We start from the raw sequence: 24,199 nt of genomic DNA, 5'->3' as shown, positions 1-24,199 counted from the left end.
AAGGGTTCCATAGAGTTGAGGACAAAGAGAAGAGAGATTCCAGGGCTTGCTGTAAGAATGAAAAATTTCACATGCTGGCTGGCAACAACCACCTGATTCTTAAATTGCAAACTTAAGTCCAACGTGGACTGCTTATTAGATGTGGTCAGAGTTGCCAAACTAGACATTGATAACATACATTCCTATGTGTTGATTGATTGATTGATTAAATAAACATGTCACTTCAGTCCACAGGCTCTAAGCAGGGAACAACATCCATATGGTAAATTAAAACATTAAAACATACAGACATAATTCAAATACAATCCACATTTAATCTGGTTTCGAAGTATCCTTGGGTGACCTTTACAGCCCTGCCTCATCTCGGAAGATGCATTTGGTGTAGAGTGGGAGGACTTTCCTTGGTGTGCACAGGGACATTTGGTTGCAGGTCTGGGCTGCTCCTTGCCCTTTCAGAACAAAGCTAACAATCTGAGGCCCCCTGGAAAGGCACCTTTTAAAAAGGCAGATGGATGAGGGATCCTGCAAATTCAGAGGTTCCTCAGATCAAATTGCCTTGTGTTCTAAACAGAATTAAAAAGGAACCCTTAGAGAGCTCCTACGCTTATGGCTCCCATATTGCAGTTAAAAGATGTGATAACAACAAAAGCAAAAGTGGGGAGGGCTGCTTTCCTCATTCCCCCATCAACTTCCCCTGAGGGAGGGGCAGGAGAAAGGCAGCCTCTCCATTGTGCCTTCAGCTCCAGCTGAGATGCTCCCTTTGACAGCAAACTGCGTTGCCTTCTAATTGTGGTGAGAGAGGCTCTGGGAGCTAATTTTTGGCTGAAAAGGAGACTAAAAATATCACAAAGAAAAGAGACAAGAACCCCTCCCAGACAGAAGGGGGGGTAAAATCCCTCTCCTCCATCATACTATGCAGGCTGGGTATGAGATGCTCGGCTGTTCTCTAGCTGTTCTCTTCTGTTGCACAGTGGATTAATGCCTGATAATATGATACAGGGAAGGGCCTTTAAGCAACCATGATGAACCACTTGAGTTGTAGGCTCTCCCTCTACTTCTTTCTTGACCCAGGTGATCATTTGTGGAAGGGCAGAAAGGCATTTTTCCAGAACTGCAGGTTGTGATATCTAATGATGTCATTGTCCAGTTTGTTCAAACTTTATCCCCCATTCACTATCATTTCAAATTTGGGTGCCATCCTGGGTGCTAGTAAGGTATTAATAGCCAGGCTGGAATAGTGATTCCTCTCTGAGTAGGGTTGTCAACTGTTTGGCATATAAAAGTGCCTTTTACAGAGTTTGACAGTTGTTATTGCTGTGGACCTTGACATGGAGTCCCAATGCTCAGAGGGAAACTCAGATGAGGAAGCTGTTCAGAACATTCCCTCATTGCTTTCTCCATAACCAAAGACACCCTCCTATTACCATCTTTAGGGCCTTTCTCCATTGCTGAGTTCCACCCATTCTTGAGCTGGTTAAAAATTACTGGCATGAAATTTACTGTTCCCATTGACAATCCTGGTCTTGCCTCTGTGGCCTCTGGCAAGTCACTGCCGTGCCCTGACTTCCCTCCAGAGTAATCAGTGACAAACCCCAACAGATTTTATGAATCTTGAGATTATGCTTGGATGGCATTGGAATGAAGGGGGAAAAAAACTACTCCAATGCTGGTTCAGATAAGGATGTTACACTCATGAGATGGAGATGAGATGAAAGCAACTTCATGGGGACATGACGGAAGAAAGATTTGTTTGTACCATGATTAGGTTCGAGTGAGGAAAGGCCCTTAGACTCACAGGACAAATTTTGATAGTCTAGAATAGGCAAGAGGCAAGGGTAGTCCTACCAGCAGGGGATCTGAGAGCTGAAGTTCGGCAACAACCATAAATGTTGCTGAAATGAAGGGAGATTCATTTTGTCCAGGGCTGTGAACTCAGCAGTGTTTTGGCTCTAAAAGCAAATGCCTGGATTCAGAGGTTTCTTAATCCTGAATATCTGCCCCTTGTTTCAGCCTCTACCTGATTGATCTGAAGACGATTATGAAAACAAATTAGATTTTGCTAACAGTGTCTGTTTATCCTGGTTCTAGATCCCATAGAAGTTTAAAGATGTAGAGTCAGACAAGGACTCTCTGAGAATCATTTTTGCCTCTTCAACCCTGTGAGTAGTTCAACCTGTGAGTAGTAATATAAAATAGGCCTTAATTATGCCCTGTCCCACAGAACTCAGCAGAACAGCTGGTGCATTCCAGAAATGTTAGGCCATGCTAACTAGGAATCCTGAGAACTGTGGCCCCAACACACCTGGAAAGCACCAGGTTTGGAAAGCGACTGCAAAGCAACACTACACTGCGGTAAGGAAGGATCTGAAATAGACACTAGAGCCCTGCCTAATGATGCTGGATGCATCCAGGTAAACCTAGCAGGATGAACTAGAGTTCTCTTCCCTAAACAGTTGCCCCTCCAGAGAGATTGGATGGCAGCTCCCAAGCAGACTAGGGATTATGTGAGTTGCTGTCCGATACATCTGGGGACACATCAGTTTGGGGACAACTGCAGTAGTGGAAAGGTTGCCCTTGAACCTGGAGTGAGCCCTGCAACATATTAGTGAAATCCTTGGGGCAGGGTGACCTCTTCTGCGTTGGATTCCCTCACTGCCTCTGAATCCCTAGAGAAGGCTTTCTCTTCCCTTTTGTCAGCCCTACAAGGTAGACCAGACCAACAGACAGATATTTCATATGCCTTAAACTACCTTTGTTGAAATTGGCTATAGTAACAGAATCTTGCAAATCTCAGTATGCTTCTCCTCAGCCCTCTTTTATCTTCATGTGAATTCAGGGGTGTCTGTCTGGGTTGTTTTAGTATCCCACCCCCCTTGTCTGGGCTTAAGCAATGCTTATCTCCTCCTTGCCTTGCTAATAGGTCTTCCTTCTCTCCATCAGGGTCATCCTCTTTACTCTCTACACATCCAGTGGTCACTTCCGTCATAGGCTGTGCTGTTTGGCATGATGGGAGTTACAAGGGACACCAGATGGGAAGTCTGAGGAACAGTATTCCCAGACACTAGGTATTGTTCTACTTTTCCAGGATGTTCTCAGCCATCTCCCATTGATTTTAATTGGTTTTCTTGCACATTGCAGAGCGTTGGACTAGATGATCCTCGTGGATCCTTCCTTTACTATAAATCTATGAATCTATGCTCTTTTCCTTAGAACAGGGCTAGCTTAAATTATTTTGCTCCTCAATATCAAGAAAAATTCCCCAGCAGTTCATTTCCACCTGCATCTTATATATGGATGGAATGGGGGAGAGGGGTTATTATACATCTTCCTTGGCATCTCCTGGCAGCAGTTCTTTTCCACCTCTTCCAAATGGAGTGGGCTTTTGTCTCCACCAAGTTGAAGGGGAAAAGAACATAGCAGGAAAAGGCAAATGATCATGTTTTGGACCCGTTATGGGAAGACCTAGCTCCCCAGAGAAGACTGTAGTGCTGGGAAAGGTGGAAAGAAAGAGGAGACAAGGACGACCAGCAGCAAGGTGGATGGACTCAGTTACAGCATTGATAGGTACACCACTGGAAGATTTGGAGGACCAGCTGGGGACAGATTGTTCTGGAAAAAATAGATTTATGTGATTGCTAAGAGTTGATACCAACTTGATGGCACATAATCAATCAATCAGAAAAAGGCAGAGGCATGGCTTCTACATCACTGAGTGTGGAGTCCAAAGATCTGAGTATGGGGTCTGGACTTATCAGGTAGCTTGGAGCCCCATGCAGTTCTGTCTCCCAAATCACCACCTCTGCAGTTGATCTGGAGAACCAAGTTAGAGGGGGTGCTGCAGCCCAGGCCCCCCTGATGGCAGAAGCAAAAATATTCCCTCTCTCTCTGGTTTCGTTCTGCCCTGCTTCTGCCTCTGCTGCATGACTCTTTGCCTATGTCCTCCCCCAGCATTTCTGAAACCACCTGGATTCTTCTCGGCAGTCCTCAATAATTCATACGCTGCTGGAGCTGTTTGCAAGCTGTCCTCAATTTTTGATCTTGGTTTGAGGAAGGGCCTTTCTCTGCTTGTCTCCCTTCACACACACCACCTGCTCTGTGGCAAAAAATGCAGGGGATCCTGAAGAACACAAGGAGGTAGGACAGAAAGGGAGCTCTCAACCCGTGTGCACTAGGTCACTGTATTTCAGTGTGTGTGCATGCTGGCTGGGGAATTCTGGGAGTTGAGGTCCACAAAGCTTGAAGTGGCCAGGGCTGAGGAGCACTGCTCTCGTTTGTAACAAGGAGGTGTATGCTTTAGGACCATTCATTGAGCCTATGGTTATGGCTCGTTCCTTATGCATGAACACGCTGTTTGAGGCAGCTCTTGGGGCAGGGGGGAGTTTTCCTTTTGCCTGGTTTACATGCAGAAACGCACCGTAGAATCTATCTATCTATCATCTATCTATCTATCTATCTATCTATCTATCTATCTATCTATCTATCTATCTATCTATCTATCTATCTATCTATCACATTTCTTCACTGCCCATCTCGGCAAGCGACTCTGGGCGGTTATAGTGGACCCACACAAACCACTTTCCAAACTATGGTTGTCTTTTTAAAAATATATTTACAAAACTTGTACCCCACCTGATTCCCCCAACCCTGGGCAGCTTGCATTAAAAACCTATTTATCTTATTACTTATCAGTTGGAAATCTCTTTCCATTTGTCAGAGTTTCACTTTACATTAGGTCACTAAATGTCCCCCTTCACAGAGTACAAAGATAGAGGGCCTTTCTGTGCTAAATAACTGAATCATGAAAGCCCTATATGCACTATAAGCTTATATTAAGTTTACCGGATTGCATTTACCAGATTGCTGGAATTGGGTTCTGATGAGCAAAGAAGATACTGACCCTGACAGTTCAGGCAGGGCAGCCTCTTTCAACCTTGCACCCTCCAGATGTGATGGAATGGTGACTCCCAGAGTTCTGGGCCATCGTAGCTATTGACTGAGAAGTCTGGGAACTGTGGCCTCTATCGCCCTTTCTGAACTAGCACTCTCACAGTTCCCAAGGAAGAAAAATGGTAATGCAGATCAGAAGTGAAGTACATTCCTATATCTGTCTAATTAAAAGAGGACCCCATGTTGTTCATTTAGCTTGTCCCAAATAAGTGGGTGTAAAATTCAGACAATTAAATGACATTGACTCCAATGATGTACTTTCAAGTTACCAGGATTCAGATCTTTTTCGGTAGAGCAAGTGTAAATATGCCCTGTGCCTCTGTTCCACCCAGATGCACTTTAGAGCAGAACCTGCCCACCTTCCAGCTTAGTCCTGCCTGTTCTTTGCCAGCAAGAAATTTGAATTTGTAGCAATTTCTATTTGTTGGATCACAATATATACTAGGGCTATAATGTAGCATAAGGGAACAGGAGTTTTAAGACTTGTACAGAAGAGGAAATTTTAGCACGTGTTTGACAAAATACACCTTCCAGAATCCAAACTGGATTCGCACACTGCACGAAATCATGGTTTGCTTAACTATGTTTTTTGCAAAACCATAATCTTCAGAGTTTTTACAGCACACCAAGCCATGGTTTGTAAATCACAGTGTCTGGGTTCATGCAACTGCTAAAAGCCAACCCTAAAGTGACCGCAGTATGGCTTAGTGTGCTATTTGAACCCAGCTTCTGTGCAGCTCTGCAAGGTACAGGCGCCTGCTCCTTTTTTGTAGGACCCCACTTCCAGTTCCAGTCCTGTTGCTTTAAACCATTAAAGCTGTTCAATAGGAGTAGAAGTATGGCACTCCATAAAAGTTTTGTGATGGTGAGGAAGGAGACTGTTTGGAGATCAACATGGCAGATACAAAGGTTGGCTCTGCCAAGTACACGATGGTGCTAAGCAGGACTTCATGGCATCTGTCAAAGCTTCTGAGAGTCAGCAGGAAGCATGCAGGCTAGATAGTGCTGCCTGGATCTGTTGCGCTATTTTTATATCTAGCAAATGCTTCGTCAGAGGACAGCATCCGGAGATGCTGAGCCTTCTGAAATACCAGCTGGCAAGGTGACAAGAGGGTCAGTGGCTCCCAGACCAGCTAGAAGCAAAAAAGAGCTTTGTGCCTATGCCAGGCCTCCAGTTGGGGGTCACATTAAAATGTTTAACCAGAGTATGTCTTCTGAGCATCAGTGGCAACCTTGCATTCAGTGATGGGACAACAGCCCTTTCTCTCCTACCCAAGTCCTACACAGTTGCCTTAAACTGAGTCACATCCTGAATCTAGGCTGCAATCTTATATCTCCTCCTCAAAATAAGCTCTGATTACTTTTAGGGGAACAACAGAAATACCTCTTATGTCACTTAGTTTTTGATGCTTTTTGAGATTTAAGGTTGTAACTTGGCTTTCCTTGATGTTCTGGATCAATTCACTTACTGTCTGTTTTTGAGGTATTTTATCTTCTAAAAGACCTGGAAGGACTTGCTAGGCTTTAAAAAAGTAAGAGTTTCCCTTGAGTTGAGCTGGTGACTTCATGGACTCAACCCAGTAGTTTTCTTAGCAGCAATACAAAAGTGGTTTACCACTGGCATCTTCCAAGATGTTTAAAATAAATTAATTTTAATAAATTAATGTTATATACGCACAACATATATTAGTATTACAACCTTTGGATTTCCTGGTAGTTCTCCACCAAGTACTAACCAGTTCACATTCTGTAAGTTTCTGGGGATCAGCCAAGGTCATCAAGGTGCTGTCACATGCTTTGCACACATAACAACCCATCCCCATAAAAAACTATTTCTAATTAAGCATGCATAGAACTGGTCTACTATATTCTGATGACAGTTCTTCCAGGCCCTAAGACCTAGGATGCTAGGGAAATAAACTTAGGATTTCATGCAGAATAGCCTGTGAACTGGAACTTCTGTGTCATTGCCCAGTCTTTCTCCTAAAAGAGAGAGAGCACCTTCAAGGAATCCCATTGCCACATCTTTGTCAACCAACTGCCCCTACCCCTTTCCCTTTCCCTAAGAAGACAGGCCATTGGACCACCACCAAATTATAATTTGATATAAGGTATATCCATAAGAGGAGTTCAGGGCATTTTTTAAAATGTTTGCTGGTAGCCCAATTAACAAAAAGTCTAAAGCTTTGCTCTTAAACAAGGTCAAGGTTAAACTGCTCCAAAAGTGTGCATTCACATTCATGCACATGTGCATGCACACACACACCCACACACTAATACATACTGATGCCACTGCAGAAAAATCACATGGTGTGGAACAAAAAAAGAAAGTACCTTCTACTCTCCTTAAAGGTCTCTGCTGCTCAAGCACAATATTTGCCTGTAAGAATGAGAAGAGCTAATGGACAGAAACAATCGGAGAATGTTCTTTGGCTCAGAGGTTATTTTTGGTAAGGACTCTTTTGCCAACTACCCATTTGACTGCCAACATCCAGGCATCTCTAAATGGAAGGGGGGAGCAGGAGAGGAAAGTTGGTGCTTGGTTCCCTCCCTCTTGATACGGATCCCAGCCAGAAGCAACAAGAGTGGACCTCACTCTCCCCAAAATGTTAGAAGTGGGGGAAGGCTCTGGCAGCCCCACAACCTTCCCCTCTTCCCTTCCTTCCCCCTTCTTCTTTCAGACAACAAAGAGGTTTCTTATATCCCCAGGGAGTTCCTGGCGTCTGAGAACATCCATTAACAGCCACTCTGGTCTCCCCCACCACTCATCTGGGCCTTTGCGGGGAGTGTTTCCTTATTTATGAAGCCACTCTGAAGCAGCCAAATGGAAGGATTCCCCAGCATACAGATACTCCCACTTCTACCTCCCCCAGTCTTCCAAGCTGAGTGCTTGCTTACAAGGGGAGGGGGGGAAGGCTGATCTTGCAAAAGCATTTCAGAGAAATGCTCCTCAAGCTTTTATTTCTTCAGGGCAGCAATCCTCTGGGGTGCAGCAGGAGGGGCAAGGGAGAAGAGGTGTAAATGGGGAGAGATGAAAAGTACTCTGTGCGGGAGGCATGGTCTAGGCCCCCGCTGGCAAGATGGGGTGGGGAGGGGTCTCTTTCTTCTTGCACTACAGTTCTCCAGGGCAGGAGGCAAGTCTTTGCAAACAGTTCTGGGGCTGTTGGAATTAAATCTGTGTTTTTTTAGCAGGACACTGAAAGTTGCTAATCAGGGGCCAGGCACAAAAATGATGGTCCAAGAAACAGAGAGGTAAAGTCAATAAATTACTGAATCCCATGACTCATAAATTAGCCTTGAATCCATTTATGCATTTCCAGAGATCAGAGATTCCAACCCCACTAAAACTGGACAGCACTTGAATAAAGACCCCTCAAAGGCAACCAATGAATGTACCTTTTGTAGAAATGAGAAATACTGAGGTGGAGGGATGATAAGTTACCTATAGTAGATATTGTTTCTTTGGATTCATTTTTGTTCTAATTAAAGAACTCAGAGTCATGTGGGAATATTTGCAGTTATTGTAAATAATTGAAAGATTTAAGGAAAGATCCCTACTTTCTGCCTTCCATTCCATTGCGTTCCATTCCGTTCACCTTCCTGCAACTTTTACTCCACCCCCACTAAGTACTTACTTAGTCTCAGGGTAAGTCATTTCCCACTGCACACCATCTAAGCAAAGAGTTGCATTACCCAATAAAGAACAGTGGTTGTTCTAAACTAACTGTTGTAACTAAACCACAGTTTGCAGAAATAAGCTAATTTTCTGGATTCACATGACACATTTCAGGCCTTTTGGCTGTAAAATAAATTATTATTATTATTATTATTATTATTATTATTATTATTATTATTCACATGACATATGGAACCATAAACTGGGCAGCTGAGTTTACTTTCATGTGTGGTAAGCACAGTGTCAGTGTAATGTTTTCCTTCAGCTACAACAGTGCAATACAGTTTTTAGTATTTCTGTCACACATTTGAATGATCAAGTAACAGGGCCTAGGAAGGGGAATCTGCAGACAGAAGCAGATCGGCAATTGGCAGGAGTCCTATGGACTAGGAAAAAACTGAGTCCACTCCAGTCTCATGAATAAAAAAAGAAAGAATAAAACTCACTCAAGTAAACTTCTAATGACTACATCCATGTCACTCTCTTGACAATAATATAGGTATGGTTTATCATTGTCTTCTTCCATAATGCTTTTCATTCCCCAAAATGTTGAAAGAAAATTATGCAAAAGGAATCAGGATTCTGTCTGTCTGTCTGCTGGTCCATCTATCAGTAGGATAATTCCAAAACCCAACAGAACAGGTCGGCTGATTCTGAAAATGGCCAGATCAGGCTGGGGACTGAAAGAAAAACATTCCAGAAACAAAGTTCTCCAGTGCACCCAGTGGGAGAAGCAGCTGGGGAGTGACTTGGAATGTTGCTGATTGCTCTGTTCTATGCCCTCCCACCTCAGTCCTGGTCTTGAGACCCAGAGTGACCCACACAAACAAAACACAACAGGAGATCAGGAGCACACAGGCACAGGTGCAACACACTGCTTCATTAAGCAAAAGAAAATACAGACGTTTTCTATGCTGGTAAAAGGGTCGGAAAGAAAATCTGCATGTTTTTGCTGCCTTGTTGACTTCCCACTCTAGCCTGGGGTTTCCTAGTTGTCACCAACCAGGGTCAACACAGCCGAGCTTTTGAGATCAGCCACGATCGGCTAGGTGCTGCCTTTTATTTTACTCCATATGAACTGCTAAGTTTCCCTATGGAAAAAGCTCACTTGGGATGGAAAAAAAGAGGAAACCACAGGTTTTTCTGAGCCAAAGAATTGTGAAAGTGACTCATGGAGGAGATAAAGAAGACAAGCATCTGAAGCAGGGGGAGGCTAGCAGCTGAGAAATGCTACAGAGAAGAGGAAAACAAGCCTGGTCCCTCAAATCCTCCTTTTGGCATAGGGCTTCACAATGAGTCGGGCTTGATGGACAAAATGTGACTCTGAGCACAAGTCAGCGTGAAGATAGCACCTGTTAGGAACACTTTCAGTCAAATGTGTCTTTTCCCAGGATCATGCAGGAAAGACAGCTTTTGTTTCAAGGAGTTCCCAGCTAGCGCTACATTCACATCCACCGACACATCACATTTTGCCCCTCAGATCTGGCTTGCTGCACAGACCAGCTAAAGAGGCCTTTGGTCTGATCTAACCAGCTGGGCTCTTCTTGGGTTCAGATCTACTAGAGGGGAGAGAAAAGCAGGGGAATGTTTTCAGTACTGTAAAGAGGAATGAAAAACATAAGACAAGGCATCCACACAGATCTGTAATGCTTCTAGATTCAGGGTGTGAGATTGGGGATAGGGACTGCACATTTGGGAGAACCTAATAAGCCCACATAGATTACACATATCCACAGCTGGCCAAAAATGTTTTGCTGCTCAAGATACAAGTCAAGTCACAGAAGGCCAGCCAGATTTGCTGTCATGGAAGCTGCTGTCTGAGGCAGAGGTCTCACAGTCTGGTGGACACATCTGGAATTCTGAGATCATGTTGTGGATGCCAAGGGCACCTGGGGCAAGTGTCAAAAAAGTCAACACTGTGGCCAGGCAACCACCCTATCCCTTTTTGCTTGCATCACACATAAAAAAAAATGGGTGGCACTTTGTGTGATTGCAACCACCACCTTAACTTTTGGACTTTCTTGCTGGATTCTCTCATAAAATAGTTGCTCTGGTGGGTTTTGTATTCACAAAGTGGCTGCCAGGAAAGATGTGGCCAGCTGCAAAAATCTCCTTACTGGAAGACAAACAGGCAAGATTGTTTCCAGCTACCCCTTTCTAGCTCTACGAGATGCTCTCTACCTCTCTACCTTATACTGTCCCTTCCTCCATGTGCTACCTGCATTCTTGGTGAGTGCACTCAAGGTTAGCATATCCTGGTCTACCAACTGAGGACATGATGAAGAAAAGATACATTCCAGCAAAACGAGGAAAGCAGAAGTGGATCAAAAAATCTTGATTGCTGGCCTGATGGGTTTGCTGTTTGGGTGCTTGCTCATAAAAAGAGTAATTTTCAAAATCAAAGAGATCCTCTCAAAAGGTTTCATCTCTTCTTGGGCTTAATTTCAGCCTTTCTCTGAGGACTAATCGCTCCACTGCACCATCCTTTCCAGCAGCCACTCTGGGCAGCCTGAAGATCCAAGAAACAAGCTGCAGAGAGAACAAATACCACTCTTGGGGAACCATTCCTACCAGAAGCCATAACCCTGAAGGGCGCTGATAGCCTTTCTTACAGAACCAGTGACAGCTTTCTCACAGAGTCTCAGAATTTGTTGGTGAACGGCATGGATAAATCTCTTGTGCTGGGTGCTAAAAGAGGATGCTTTGCACAGCTGACTGTGATGAACACATAGGGTCCCACAAGAGCCCATCAGCCAACAAGATGTTTCTGCATGGTACCATAAGGCAAAGAGCAGCAGGAGAAGCTGAAATGCCTATGTGCATGGCACAATTTGCTAGTGGCCCTGATTTTTGCAGACTGCTCACTCCGCATTCCATAAGAGTCTCTCTGAGCTGGGCTTCCTGTCTGAATTGTGAGCTAGGTTGGATTCATGAGGACGTTGGAGGTGAGGGTACAGCAATCTGCACTGCTTTCATCCAGCAAAGATGCAGCCAGCTCTGCATCTCTCCAAATCCAGCATCTTCCTGCTCAACAAGGTAATGTGCCATGGTCTCTTGGACTGGGTTGGAAACGGGAAGGAGGACTGGAAGGAATAATCCAGGGCCTGGGCCTCAGCAGTTGATCTGCAAACCAACATACTGAGAACCTAATACAGAAGAGGCAGAGAGGGCTTGGCCCTGAGGTAACTGGCAAACTCAAGCAGGCAGACGGCCTTGGCTACCTTGTGGCTCACAGCTTCTTTAGCAGCAGAGATCCCAAACAGATGCTCTGCCTTTTCAGTTTGTTATCCAGGACAACACCCAAGGCTTACACTTGGCATCGAAATTATTCAGCCCCCATTGCAACTCAGGCTGATTGTCAAAATGTACAGACTTTCAGCTGCTTTCAATGAACAAATCAAACAAAAGCAATTGAAATAGCTCAACACAACAAATGCTTCAAGTGGCGTCCCCAAATTCAACTGAAAACGCAACTTATAATGACTTCTCCAGTCTCAGAATTATTCAACCCCTTCATGGCAAGCATCTTCAGTACTTAGGAGAGCACCCTTTTGCTGTTAGGACCTGCTGCAAACGAGATGCATAGCCAGACACCAGCTTCTGGCAGCGTTCCTGAGGAATCTTAGCCCATTCCTCATAAGCAATGGCCTCCAGTTCAGTAATATACTTGGGTTTGCGTGCTGCAACCGCCTTCTTCAAATCCCACCAGAGATTTTCTATGGGGTTCAAGTCAGGTGACTGTGATGGCCACTGTAGAATCTTCCAGGACTACTTCTGCATCCAAGCCTTAGTGGAATTTGAAGTATGCTTGGGATCATTGTCCTGTTGGAAGGTCCAATGATGCCCAAGCTTCAGCTTCCTTACAGAAAGCATGACATTTTCTCCTAGGATTTCCTGATACTTCAGTGAATCCATCTTGTCATCCACATGCTGCAGGTTTCAGTGTCAGAGGATGCAAAGCAGCCCCAGAGCATCACCGAGCCACCACCATGCTTAACTGTAAGCAGAGTGTTCTTTTCAGCATACTAAACACAGAAGGTTTCCATGCCAGAACTCCAAGACGTACAGCACTACTGACCCAGAAACTCAAGAAAAGTTCTTTTCAGTCCAATGGATCAGTGGTATATCTGGAGGAAGAAGAATGAAGCATATGCTGAATAGAACACTCTGCCTACAGTTAAGCATGGTGGTGGCTCGGTGATGCTCTGGGGCTGCTTTGCATCCTCTGGCACTGGAAACCTGCAGCATGTGGATGACAAGATGGATTCATTGAAGTGTCAGGAAATCCTAGGAGAAAATGTCATGCTTTCTGTAAGGAAGCTGAAGCTTGGGCATCATTGGACCTTCCAACAGGACAATGATCCCAAGCATACTTCAAATTCCACTAAGGCTTGGATGCAGAAGTAGTCCTGGAAGATTCTACAGTGGCCATCACAGTCACCTGACTTGAACCCCATAGAAAATCTCTGGTGGGATTTGAAGAAGGCGGTTGCAGCACGCAAACCCAAGTATATTACTGAACTGGAGGCCATTGCTCATGAGGAATGGGCTAAGACTCCTTAGAAACGCTGCCAGAAGCTGGTGTCTGGCTATGCATCTCGTTTGCAGCAGGTCCTAACAGCAAAAGGGTGCTCTCCTAAGTACTGAAGATGCTTGCCATGAAGGGGTTGAATAATTCTGAGACTGGAGAAGTCATTATAAGTTGCGTTTTCAGTTGAATTTGGGGACGCCACTTGAAGCATTTGTTCTGTTGAGCTATTTCAATTGCTTTTGTTTGATTTGTTCATTGAAAGCAGCTGAAAGTCTGTACATTTTGACAATCAACCTGAGTTGCAATGGGGGCTGAATAATTTCGATTACAACTGTATTATTGCAATGCCCTTTGTTGAATAAACTCATTTGAGGGAAGAGCTCCCGTAGAGCAAACAATTAAGCTGTACAAACAGCTGAAACGGCTAAATTCTTTGTCTGCCGCTCATGCTCCACTCCTGGCATTATTGTCCTCCCACAGGTCTGGAACATCTAGTCTCCCTGCTGCTTGGGCCCCCTCCAGATGTGTTGAATTACAGCTCCCTTCACTCCCAGCCACTGCCATGTAGGATGGGGAAAAAAGAAGTTGTAGCCCAACACACCCAAATGGCTGAAGATCAGAACCAGCGTTTCTCAACCTTGGCAACTTTAAGATGTGTGGACTTCAACTCCCAGAATTCCCCAGCATGCTGGCTGGGGGAGTGGAAGTCCACACATCTTAAAGTTGCCAAGGTTGAGAAACACTGGTCAGAACAGTTGTTTTTGCACACACACCCTTTTTTCCCTATCAGATTGTGCCAGGATAGCGACAAAGCTAATTGCCTCCTTCTCTCCATCACCTCACCGCACCCCGCAAGGCAACGGTACAGAGACTTTGCCTGTAAGCGCAATGCTTTCCGCTTAGATTCACTTGTCTCACATCTGCTCCTCTCTCAAGAGAGCCAGGAGCTCCAGTGCCTCCGTTCTTGTTCATCTTTCTTAAATCTGGCTGTTCATTCCAAGCAGGGAGTTCACCGGTGCCCAAAATCCCACCTGGTTTAAAATCCAGCTTCTCAGGCAAGCGTGCTGGACGGCAACTGAGGGCAGGCCAGCAAGGGGTGTGGGACACCGTGGCAGACAAGAGAAGAGGCTGAAGGGGAACGGATCCCGAAGGAACTCGGGAAGGGGCGAACTAAGGGACATTTCCGAGTCTATCGCTTTAGCCCGGCCAGAGCGGGGCTCAGAAAAGAAAAACATCATCACTTCCGGGGAGGGGGGGAGGAAACCCACTGGTAGGTCCAGTACCTGAGATGTATTTCTCTGGCTAACGGGAGAGGCTTTTCCCCATTTCCTGTCGTGTGGAGATTCTTTGCAGTCATTCAGGGAAATACTTACTTTCAGTCACTGGCACTTTATTTTACCCCTATCTAGGTGGAACTCCGGCCTGGAAGTCGGATGCCCCACTTGGTTGAGCTCCGGGGATCCCAACGAACACGAAGCCCGAGAAAATGCGGCGGGGCTGGGGGCGGGGGGGATGGAAGAAGGGCGGATGAGCCGCTCGCACCGCCACGGTCTCGGCTCCCGGTGCCCGCCCTCCCACTATTCCTGCTGGAGGAGCACCTGGGAAGAAAAATGAGAGAAGGAGCCGCCCGCTGCAGCTTCTCTCTCATCCCGCTTGACGATCCGAGCTGAGCTGCGCGCGAAGGCGGCGGCGGCGGCGGGGGCGGGGGCGACGGCTGGGAAAGGCGTGGGGCTGGGAGCTCGAGGACGCCAGCCGCCGCGCGAAGTGCGCTCGCGGGCTCGGCTGGGCGCAGCCCCTGCCCCTGCCCCTCCCCCAGTAATGTGATTATTTAGCGCCTGGCACAGCCCCATTCTCGGAGCGGCGCGTAACGGGAGGAGGGGAAGCGAAAAGGGGCGGGGAGGGATGCGCGGCGGCGCGCGCGGCGCTGGACCGGGAGGAGGAGAGCGAGAGAAGGCGAGGGCGAGGAAGGCGCTTGGGAGCGGCGCGGCGGGGAAAGCAGCGGGGGCGGGGGGCGCCTCCCTCCCTCCTTCCTTCCTTCCCAGCTGGCACCGCACTCCGGGCCTCGCCGGCCGGCCGGCTCCCTCCCCGTCTGTCTATGTCTTTTTCTGACTCCAGCGCAACCTTCCTGCTCAACGAGGTAACTTAACAGGCACCGCGCAGCCGCCGCCGTTGCCGTCGCCTCCCACCAGGCTCTTCTCAACCCGTCTTACCTTCTTCTCCTCCTCCTCCTCCTCCTCCTTCTCCTTCTTCTCTGCCTCCCCGCTTCGTTCTCTCCTGCTGCTAAGCACCAGGGCCAGGCGCGGACGGTCCTTCCTGCCTCTCTGCACAATTCCCGCTCGCCCTGAATGCAACTCCTGGCAGAGCCGGAGACCTTGCCCGGTGGAACTGGAGGCGAGAGGCGTCGGGCAGCGGGAGAGGAGGGGCTGGGCATTTTTTCCTCTTTCGGTCATGGTTCCCCTTCCCGGCATTCCGATTGTATTTTTTAGCACCTCAGCCGAGAATGGGCTGAAACCTCGTATTAGGAAAGAGTGTGAAAAAATGATGTGATTGAATCTCGTTTTGTAAAATCTGGTGTTAACCCCTCCCCTGCCAAATACGTTGGACATCTCCCCAACTTTGGATGGGAAATGGGCGTGGGGCGGGGATTAGATCGTGCCAGCAGTTCTGGCACCAAACTAAGAGAGGCAGATGGAACCAGAGACTGGGGGATTGCAGGGGGAAAATCCCCATCTGGCCCATTTCCTGAAAAGTCCTCTCCCCACTCCTCCTTGTCCCTGTCAGCCTTGTTCATTTCTGTGAGCCCAAGGCAGGTGGGTAGGCATCACCCATCCCAGAGCTGGTGGGGTCAGGTGTAGGTAAGGGTGGGAATCTGGTTGGATCTGGAGTAGGGGCATGCAAAGTTGAAGGTCTCAGCAAAAGTAGAATGGGTTGTAGTCTTCTCCAATCTGGTGCTGTCCAGAAGTGTTGGACTGTAGCTCCCATCCTCTAGGGAATGGTGGAAGTTGTCCAATGCAGCGAGGGAAAAGGGGTAGGTTGGTGAAGTATGAATTTATCAAGGCATCTGTCCAGGTCTTATGGTCTTAGGATTGTCAGAGGTGACAGAAGAGACTGTGTTGGTACTGAGGACTAGGAATGTGATGTGCAGGAAATTAGAATTGTTGGTAACTGGATAAAAGATGATACTGAGGAAACTTGTGTATGATGGAAGGGTGGTCCTCTGTAATTCCCTGTCCATGTGTTTTTGCTTGTCCCATGTTGCTATGCTCATTCCAGCCCACCCTGCACTGTTGTGGCAGGTGTAACCCCATGAAGGGTCCCCACCTGCCCACAGGTTGGATGTCTCAGTATGCTTTCTGGCATCGCTGTAGTAAATTGTCTGATGTCTCCTTAACTTTTTGGAGGCAGTACAAGGGGGGATGTGTTTGCTGGAAAGTGTGGTTACCCTTCTTATTCTCTTCCCACCCAATGGGAGTGTTCCACCCTTACAAGTACCCTCTTGATCCACAGCTCTCTCCTTCTTGTGTCCTCCTGCTGCTTCATGCCCCTTGGCACCCCAACTCCACATCTCCTGTGTTGATACAAAGGGGTACAGATAGCGCTGCCCTGTCCAGCTGCCACCGCCTGCCTGCCTGCCTCGCCTCCCTCCTTACTTGCCTGTCTCTGTGCCTGCCCCCAAGGGAGGGCTGGTGGGTGGGCGCTATTGTTTTTGCTGTTGCTGCTTGGCTGAGAATGAGAGCATCCAGGGTGGGGAATCAGATCAATAGCAGGCTGAGTTGCTTTGCCACTGTGTGCCACCTGCTGCCCCCAACCCAACTGGGCCAGGGGGCACAGCCGTAGACCTCTGCCCAACGGGAAGAGCTCCTATCTTTCTTCTCTCTCGGCTCTGCTTCCTCAACGATTCTTTCCTTCCCCCATGTATGACGACTCCTATCTCCATGGATTCGAAGACTCTGAAGTGGTGAGTCGACAGGCTGACAGAAAGGGGCTATTTTAAGCTGGGAGCCGCCCACTTAACAGAACTTGGCCTCCTCCTAGTTGATTGTTGAGGGGGGATGAGCTCAGGGGCTATTGAGAAAGGCTGTTAGAAAGTTGGGGCTGAGAAGCCCTGGGGGTGCCAGGATTTGCCACCAGTTCACTGCACAGTGGCAGGTGATGCAGGGGATTAGGTTAGCTGGGCATCTGGGAGGAGGAACAGTATTTCCTTATTTACTGGGACGGTCTTGACTGGCTTCCCAAATCAAGAGACAATATCTTGAAATGGAGAGATTGGTGCTGAAGAATCCCTGAGAAACGGATGGGGACTGAAGGGATTGAATTACTTGGTTTCTTTTTGGAACAAGGATGGTAGATCGTTATGGTCTCAAAGTCCTCCTCAAGGAGCAGAAGAGAGATGCTGTGGGTAGATGAGCCATTTGGATATCGTCCAGACCTGGAGAGTCTACCCATTAATAGCTTTCTCTGAACAGCTCCACCTGCTGGTTGGTGAGCTGAGTGTACAGTACCATAGCCCATTCTGAAGGGCGGCAGGCATTGAATAGATCGTGTGTGTTCCCATTCTGACATGTTCCACATCCCACCTTTGTGGAGGATGTGGTTTATGCCTTCTGAAAGCCAGGAGCAGAAGGGTAGTGGAGTCCATATAAATAGACAGCCCTATTGAGGTCTTCCTATACTGTTTTGGGGAAGCATCCACTGTTCCTGAAGTGGCTTCCCCTAAAATAATCCCTTTCTAAAACAGACGTGGAGCTTCAGAAGTAGCTGTAGAAATCCTAGATGGGAGGCTGGTAGGGCCAGTGATAGAAATGGGTGAGAAGAGAGGTTATCTGGGAACAACCATAGGAGGGAGAGAGCAGGTACCCAGGGAAGTCTCCACCAACATGCCAGTTCAGCAAGTTTTTGTCAGTCACCAGGATCTGGGGTCACCTGCAGGAGGCCAGAGCTGTTCTTGTCATCTCCAGGCCTGGGGCTTCCTGCCTCCGAGGCTGGGGTCAGGCACCCAGAGTAGGCACATCTGCTTTGCTTTCAGATGTGTGGGTGGGAGCCAGTGGGGGAGGTGGATGATCAGATGGCATGACGGAACTGGGTCGTGGGGGGCTGTGGCATTTCCAGGAGGCTCTGCCTGAGCTGGAGGGATGGGAGATGCCCTGCATGTTCTAAGGGTGAGTTGTTCTCCCCCCCCGCTGCCCATTTCTAGGATATCCTATCAAAGTCACAAACTACTTCCAAAGACTATTGAGTTATGATTTCCCTTCTCCCCTTTGATCATGATCTATCTAAGGAAAAGGAGAGAAAGGGAGGGGATGATTATAGAACTGGGCAGATGATGCAGGGTCAAAAGATAATTGAGGGTCACCACCTTTTCCTTCTGTACAGACATCATGGTTTCTGCCAGATATTTTAGGGTGCAACTGTTGTAAACTCAAAGTAGCAAGGCCATCACGGGAAATATAGTGAAAAAAATGTCTGACAGGCACCGTATTGTTAGAGAAAAGTACTCCTAAATGCTGGTATCAGGTTTCTAAATTCTCAGAAATGTTGGCATTTTGTTGATTCCCTTTACAAACGGGTTGCTTGTTTTGAAGAGTTAGAGTTAGGTGCCTTGTTTAAGTTTTGTTATTACATTTATGTTTATAATGTATAGTGCTTACATACTACTCAAATTACATTTGGCCTTTTCCTCCAAAGAGCTCAAGACAGACTATATGATTTTCCTCTGCTCCCTCGTTATTCCTGCAGAACCCCTACCTTGCAGAGCAAATCAGGCTGAGACAGAATGACTGGACCCAGATCATCCCTCAGGCCCTGTGGCTGGATTGGTGGTTCAGTGGGTGTTTTCAGTAAGAGATGGATATTCTAATCTTGCCTTCTCTTGTCTGGTGACCTCAGACAGGTTGAACTACAATTTCTGTCAGTCCTGTGGGCCCTTGTGGCTGGGAGTACATGGAGTTAAAACCTGGGCAATCTAGAGGACACCTGATTTGAGAAGGGTGCTGGATCCATTACACTACACAAACTTGTACTGTTTGTGTACTTGTTTGAGGGATGACCCGGAAGTGTCCTATGGACAACGCCGGCTCCAAGGCTTAGAAACGGAGATGAGCACCGCCCCCTAGAGTCGGACTCGACTGGACTTTACGTCAAGGGAAACCTTTACCTTTACCTTGAGGGATTAAGCAAGAAACAAGACAGACAACCCTGATAATAAATTGAATTTGGGTGCCTTGGAGAGGAGAAATAGGACCAGAACCACAGCCATTCCTCCTGTCATTTTGAATTCACCAAGGGTGATGGTAAATTAAATAAAGTGGCTGGTACAGGAACAGAAGATGGGCCAAGTTCTTATCTCTGGATGAGAATACTTGGAAGATGGTTTGTTTTCTTTCTTTCTCCTGTCCAAATGCCAGTGCTCAGAAAAAAACATAGATCAGCCTTTCTCAACCTTTTGATCCTGGAGGAACCCTTGAAATATTTTTCAGGCCTTGGGAACCCCTGCACATTCAGGTTCAAATATAGGCCAGAAGTTACAAAATTATTACATTTGTTTCATGGGTAGGCTTGGATGTATGCATTAACAGGGTTCTTAAACTAAAAATAAAGAATGAAACTTACCTCTTTAATGTGAAGTTGCCCGAATTTGAAATAACTTTTTAAATAAATCGTGATCTCCCAGGGAACCCCTAATGACCTCTCGCAGAACCTGGTTGAGAAACCCTGATATCGATAGATTAAAAAAGAGCCCCAGTCTCTTTTCTGCCCATCCACGTTTCTATTCCTCACTGTAATCCATAATCCCTCATTTATTTGCCTTTAGTATTCTCTGGAGTGAGCAGGTGGTTGGCTGCTATTTGCCTTCTCCTTAAAAACAAGGAATCGTCCTTTCATCATATATGTAACATGAGCGACAGAGCATCCAAGGATTGTCAAGACAATGGAGATCAGAATGAAGCTTAGCAAAGTGGCAAGAGGAAAGGGGGGAGAAAGAGTCTGCATCTCTTTGACAGCATGTCTTTTAAGTTCTGTGGCCCACATTCAGTGTCTTTGTAGGGGGACTGTAGTTGCAGCCGTGACAACTCAAACAGGACCAGAAAGAACCTCTCTCTCCCATTACTACATAGGAGTGGGCACTGAAGATTTTAGATTTGGAGCTTTTAAATTCAGGTTCATCACACGTATTGTGCAGCAGGCCCCTGTAGAAGAAGACATCCTTAAGGCCAACTTTGAGCCTGGGCTTTCAGGGGGCTCTTTAAAGCTCAAGAACTGATTTTCCAGAAACAGGGAAGAGTGAGATTCTGACCATCCTCACTGTGGAGGCCCTGGAGTAATCCCAGCCACCCAAGATGGTGAGCAGTGCTAAAGCAGTGGGACTTAAGGGCAAAGGACTTGATTTTTAACTGAGCTGCAGCATAACTTTGTTTTTAAAGAATTACTTTCCATTCAGCTTCTTTTCCTCTTCCTTTGCTGTGCTGATGGACATGTTTGAAAAGGAGGCTGGTCGTTCACATTAAGGTTGTGTTCACAACACACTTAACAATTTTGGGTAAAGCTCTAACTGAGGCATTCACACAACATGCTAAGTTTGCTTAGTGTTTTAATGCATGTATAAAGTGGTTTATTGCACTGTGCAAAGCAGAAAGAAGATTAATTCAGTAACAAGCTTAAATGCATCGTGTGAACCACCGTCTTTGTGTTTTTCTTTGCATGTGACAGAATATCCAGGGGTGGGGGTGGGGAATTCTTTTGGAAAAGACAGCTCTGAGTCTTCATCACACTTCATCAGAGGCTGAGCGAGCACTTGTGAAACAGGAGAAAGCAAACTGGCAGAGAAGGCTGAAGAACCAAAGGAAATAGGAGTGCTCTAGAATGCCCTATTCCCAAATAAGGTTTTATCAAGCCTATGCAAAACATGGTAGCCAGAAGCATTTTGTTGCTGGAGGGGAGTAGAAAATGATGCTTCCCCCGTCACATCAATTTGTACCTGAAGCAGAAATGCCCACAAGCGAATCTTCCGTTCTTTGGAAGGGAAGACAAATACAGTATAATAATCAGAATACGGATCCAGTCCCTGTACTAAGGTAGCTGCCTCCCTCCAGCTGCCCTGACATATGACTGATCGCTTTTAAACAAACAAATGCAGCTTTGGAGGCTGTAGTTTGGAACGGAGGAGGGTGGAGGGTGGCCTTTTCCCTACCAGCTGTTTTGATGGAGCTCAAAATCACCACAACCCCAAAGGAAAAAGTGTCTGTGGGAAAAGCGTTCAGCCTCCCAAAGCTGCTTTTGTGTGGAAGGGAAAGGGAAGCAACATCTGCCAGAGCTTTTTGTTCCATGCATGTGCACGTAATGGGTGGTTTGCAGCTTGCACGGCGCTGCTTTTTACTCCCACCCTGGGAGATGAGGTGGCTCTCGCGATCCTGAAATATTCTGTAAATGGAAACATTTACAGAATATTTGGAAGAGCCTTTGCAGATGACTGTTGTCCAAACAGGATTCTGAGGCTAACCTGTTAAGAGGTCAGCTTGGCTTGTGAGTGTGCCATATGGCTTGAGAACCAGAAACTAGACTCTTGTTTGAAGGTCTCTTCTCTGTGTATCCCAAAGCCTACTGTGCAAAGGCAGATGGAGTGGAAGAGAAAGGGAAGCAGGTCATAATTTCTTGTGGCTGGAGGTGGCATCCATTCCTTTTGCACTTTTCTGCTTTCTTTAGTTGAATGCGAAAGGGTGTACTAACAAGCTTTGGTTGCTGCTGGGATGGTAAGATTTATTAATTTAGGTAACCTGTTTTCAGTGCCTCTCATTTCCCCCATTAGATTTTGGAGTCAATCTGGTTTTCAGAATATTTAAAGAATGCATCAAACTCCAAAATAGTTCCTTTATGCTTCCCAATTCCCACCATCAGGGATCCTCAGCCAACCCCTGCACCCTTCCCATCTCTTCCTTTCCTTTGAACAAATCCTGCATGGATCCCTTTGCTGATTCTTCAGATGTTAACTGCTCATCTCCCTTGTGCCCCACATCTGAATGTAAAACCGTTCTTTCACTCTGTCTAGCTTTGAAGCTCCAGCCATTGCAAATGTCAAACAGTGCCAGCCATGCACAAGTGGGAAATACCAGCCTAACAGGGAGAAAGGGAACTGAGAATTGTGCATGCTCAACTGCTGCAGGATGCCAACTGACTCTTGAGGGAAGAAAAATAGGAAACTCAAGAGGGAATGGCTGGAATCCTGAAGTGTAGCACTCTACACTGCCACCTTTTGTTGCGTGGTGATTTTTGCCTCCTGCTTTTCTTTTACACAAAACTCAGGATGGCGTGTATGTTGTTCCAAGAGCTGCTCAGCTTCAGGGGAGTTGGGTTGATACATTCTGTGTCTATGACACTTTTTTCACTGGGTACCTTACTGTTAACTCAGCCCTTGCTTTATCAACATAAGGTCTTGCCAAGGTAGGGACCAGCTGTTCTAATATGTGTCAGGGTTAGAAGTGTGTGGTCTTCATGGGTGAATGTGGGGAGATGCCATATTTTGAGGCTGATGATGGCTGAAGATTAGACAACTGCCCTCTTTCCTAAGATACAAGGAATTTACTAATGAGAGCTTACCTAGTACATCTATCCCCCAAAAGGGGATTGCGCATAATAAAGTTTGTACACTATGGGATTAAGCCGTGTAAGTACAGTGAATTGTTTTCTGAAACGGGAAGGATCATCAATAAGACTGTTTAAAACCGAGGCTGGGAATGAGATAAGGCAATTGTTGTGTGATCAAAGGGGGACTTGAGGTTGCAAAGACATTCTGGTAGTGATGTAAACTGCAAGAGGGAAAAGGGCCTGTTTTAGTCCAGGGTGGGCAGATTTTAGGCTTTTTTTTTCTTCAGCAGCACCTTGAGCTGCCCCAACCAGAGCAAAAGGCAAAATAGTGGCTTGATAAAACCTAGCCTTACAGAAGAAGTGCTTCTGAGTGCATGCTCAGACCAACACTATTTTATTTGACAGGGATATGGATGGATGGATGGATGGATGGATGGACAGACACGTTGGAGGATGTTCATGCACACACATACACTCCGCTCCTCAGCAAGCAGGTCCTTTCTTGACATGAAGGGAAGAAGCTTTCTCAAGGCTCCTCCCATCTTGTGCAGGAGCACCATGGGCGGCTGGGTTTCAGACAGTATAAATCTACACTTTACTTAGACTTATAGGGGACGGTCAGAAGAAAAATTGTTTCTCAATCACACCAAGAAGAAAATACTTCTTTGTCCTGCTTGCACAACTTTGTGGAAACATTACCATCATGGAAAAATGCAGCAAATTCTGCGCTTGGTTTCCCACGGCTCTGTACCCCTCTCACCATTCAGATGTGGTGGGAAGGCATACAAATGGTGGTAAAGGCTTCCTCTTTGGAGTGCACACGCATAAACCCTTGCAGGGATTCATGCATTTTCTTACAGGAATAGGTCCCTTGTGTAGCAGGTTCAAACTAGCCAGCATTGTGTCTCCTCTAGTCTCCAAGCAACATCCTCATTACTTCTGCACCTAAACCTAGCTGTGATTCTTTTGCAGAGAGAAGCCAGTATGTATCATTCACCCAGTCCCCTGGCATTGGTGCCTGCCCTTCCAAGGTTGCTTGGGCTGTTGCTGGGGGCTGCTTCCTCCCCCTCCCTTGAGAAAGCTGCCATGCCCACAGTTAAAGGGAGGGGAGATCAGTGGCTGGCATTCAGCACTGTCCTGCTTCAGCAGCTCAACCATTTTATGCCAGGTTGGGTGCAGGAAGGGAAGGAATAGAAGATGGCTTCATGGGAGAGAGCAGGGGGGAGAGATAAAGGGAGAGGGGGAACTTCACCTTTTCTCTTCACTTTCCCTGCTTTATTTCTGTGAGGCATGTGTCTGAAGGCTCACATTTTTGATGCAGTGTCCAATAAATGCATGTTTTCATTTCACAGGGAAAGTGAAGTACGGTAAGGTAATCCTCTGGAAGCAACGGTCAGATACTACCAAGAATGAGGACATGGTCTTGCTGCTATTAGTTTATCCCAGATCTTAATCTGTGAAAACGT

General features: G+C 46.5%; 1 protein-coding gene across 2 annotated transcripts in view; it reads left to right on the top strand.

Annotated features, from left to right (window-relative positions):
• The first annotated feature begins 15,028 nt into the window (after window positions 1-15,028).
• Window positions 15,029-24,199, top strand: part of CACNB3 (calcium voltage-gated channel auxiliary subunit beta 3) — a 35,197-nt gene continuing 26,026 nt past the window's right edge. Inside the window, exon 1 of one of the 2 annotated variants that reach the window (XM_063293700.1) lies at window positions 15,029-15,291. In XM_063293700.1, the coding sequence (XP_063149770.1) occupies window positions 15,250-15,291 (42 nt within the window). In that variant the 5' untranslated portion in view covers window positions 15,029-15,249. Of the gene's footprint in view, window positions 15,292-16,318; window positions 17,113-24,199 lie in introns of those variants that run through there. The other variant, XM_063293699.1, reaches the window with a different exon arrangement.

The sequence above is a fragment of the Candoia aspera genome, chromosome 2, assembly GCF_035149785.1.
Source record: "Candoia aspera isolate rCanAsp1 chromosome 2, rCanAsp1.hap2, whole genome shotgun sequence".
Classification (NCBI taxonomy): Eukaryota; Metazoa; Chordata; class Lepidosauria; order Squamata; family Boidae; genus Candoia; species Candoia aspera.
This window is presented reverse-complemented; position numbering and strand designations above follow the sequence as displayed.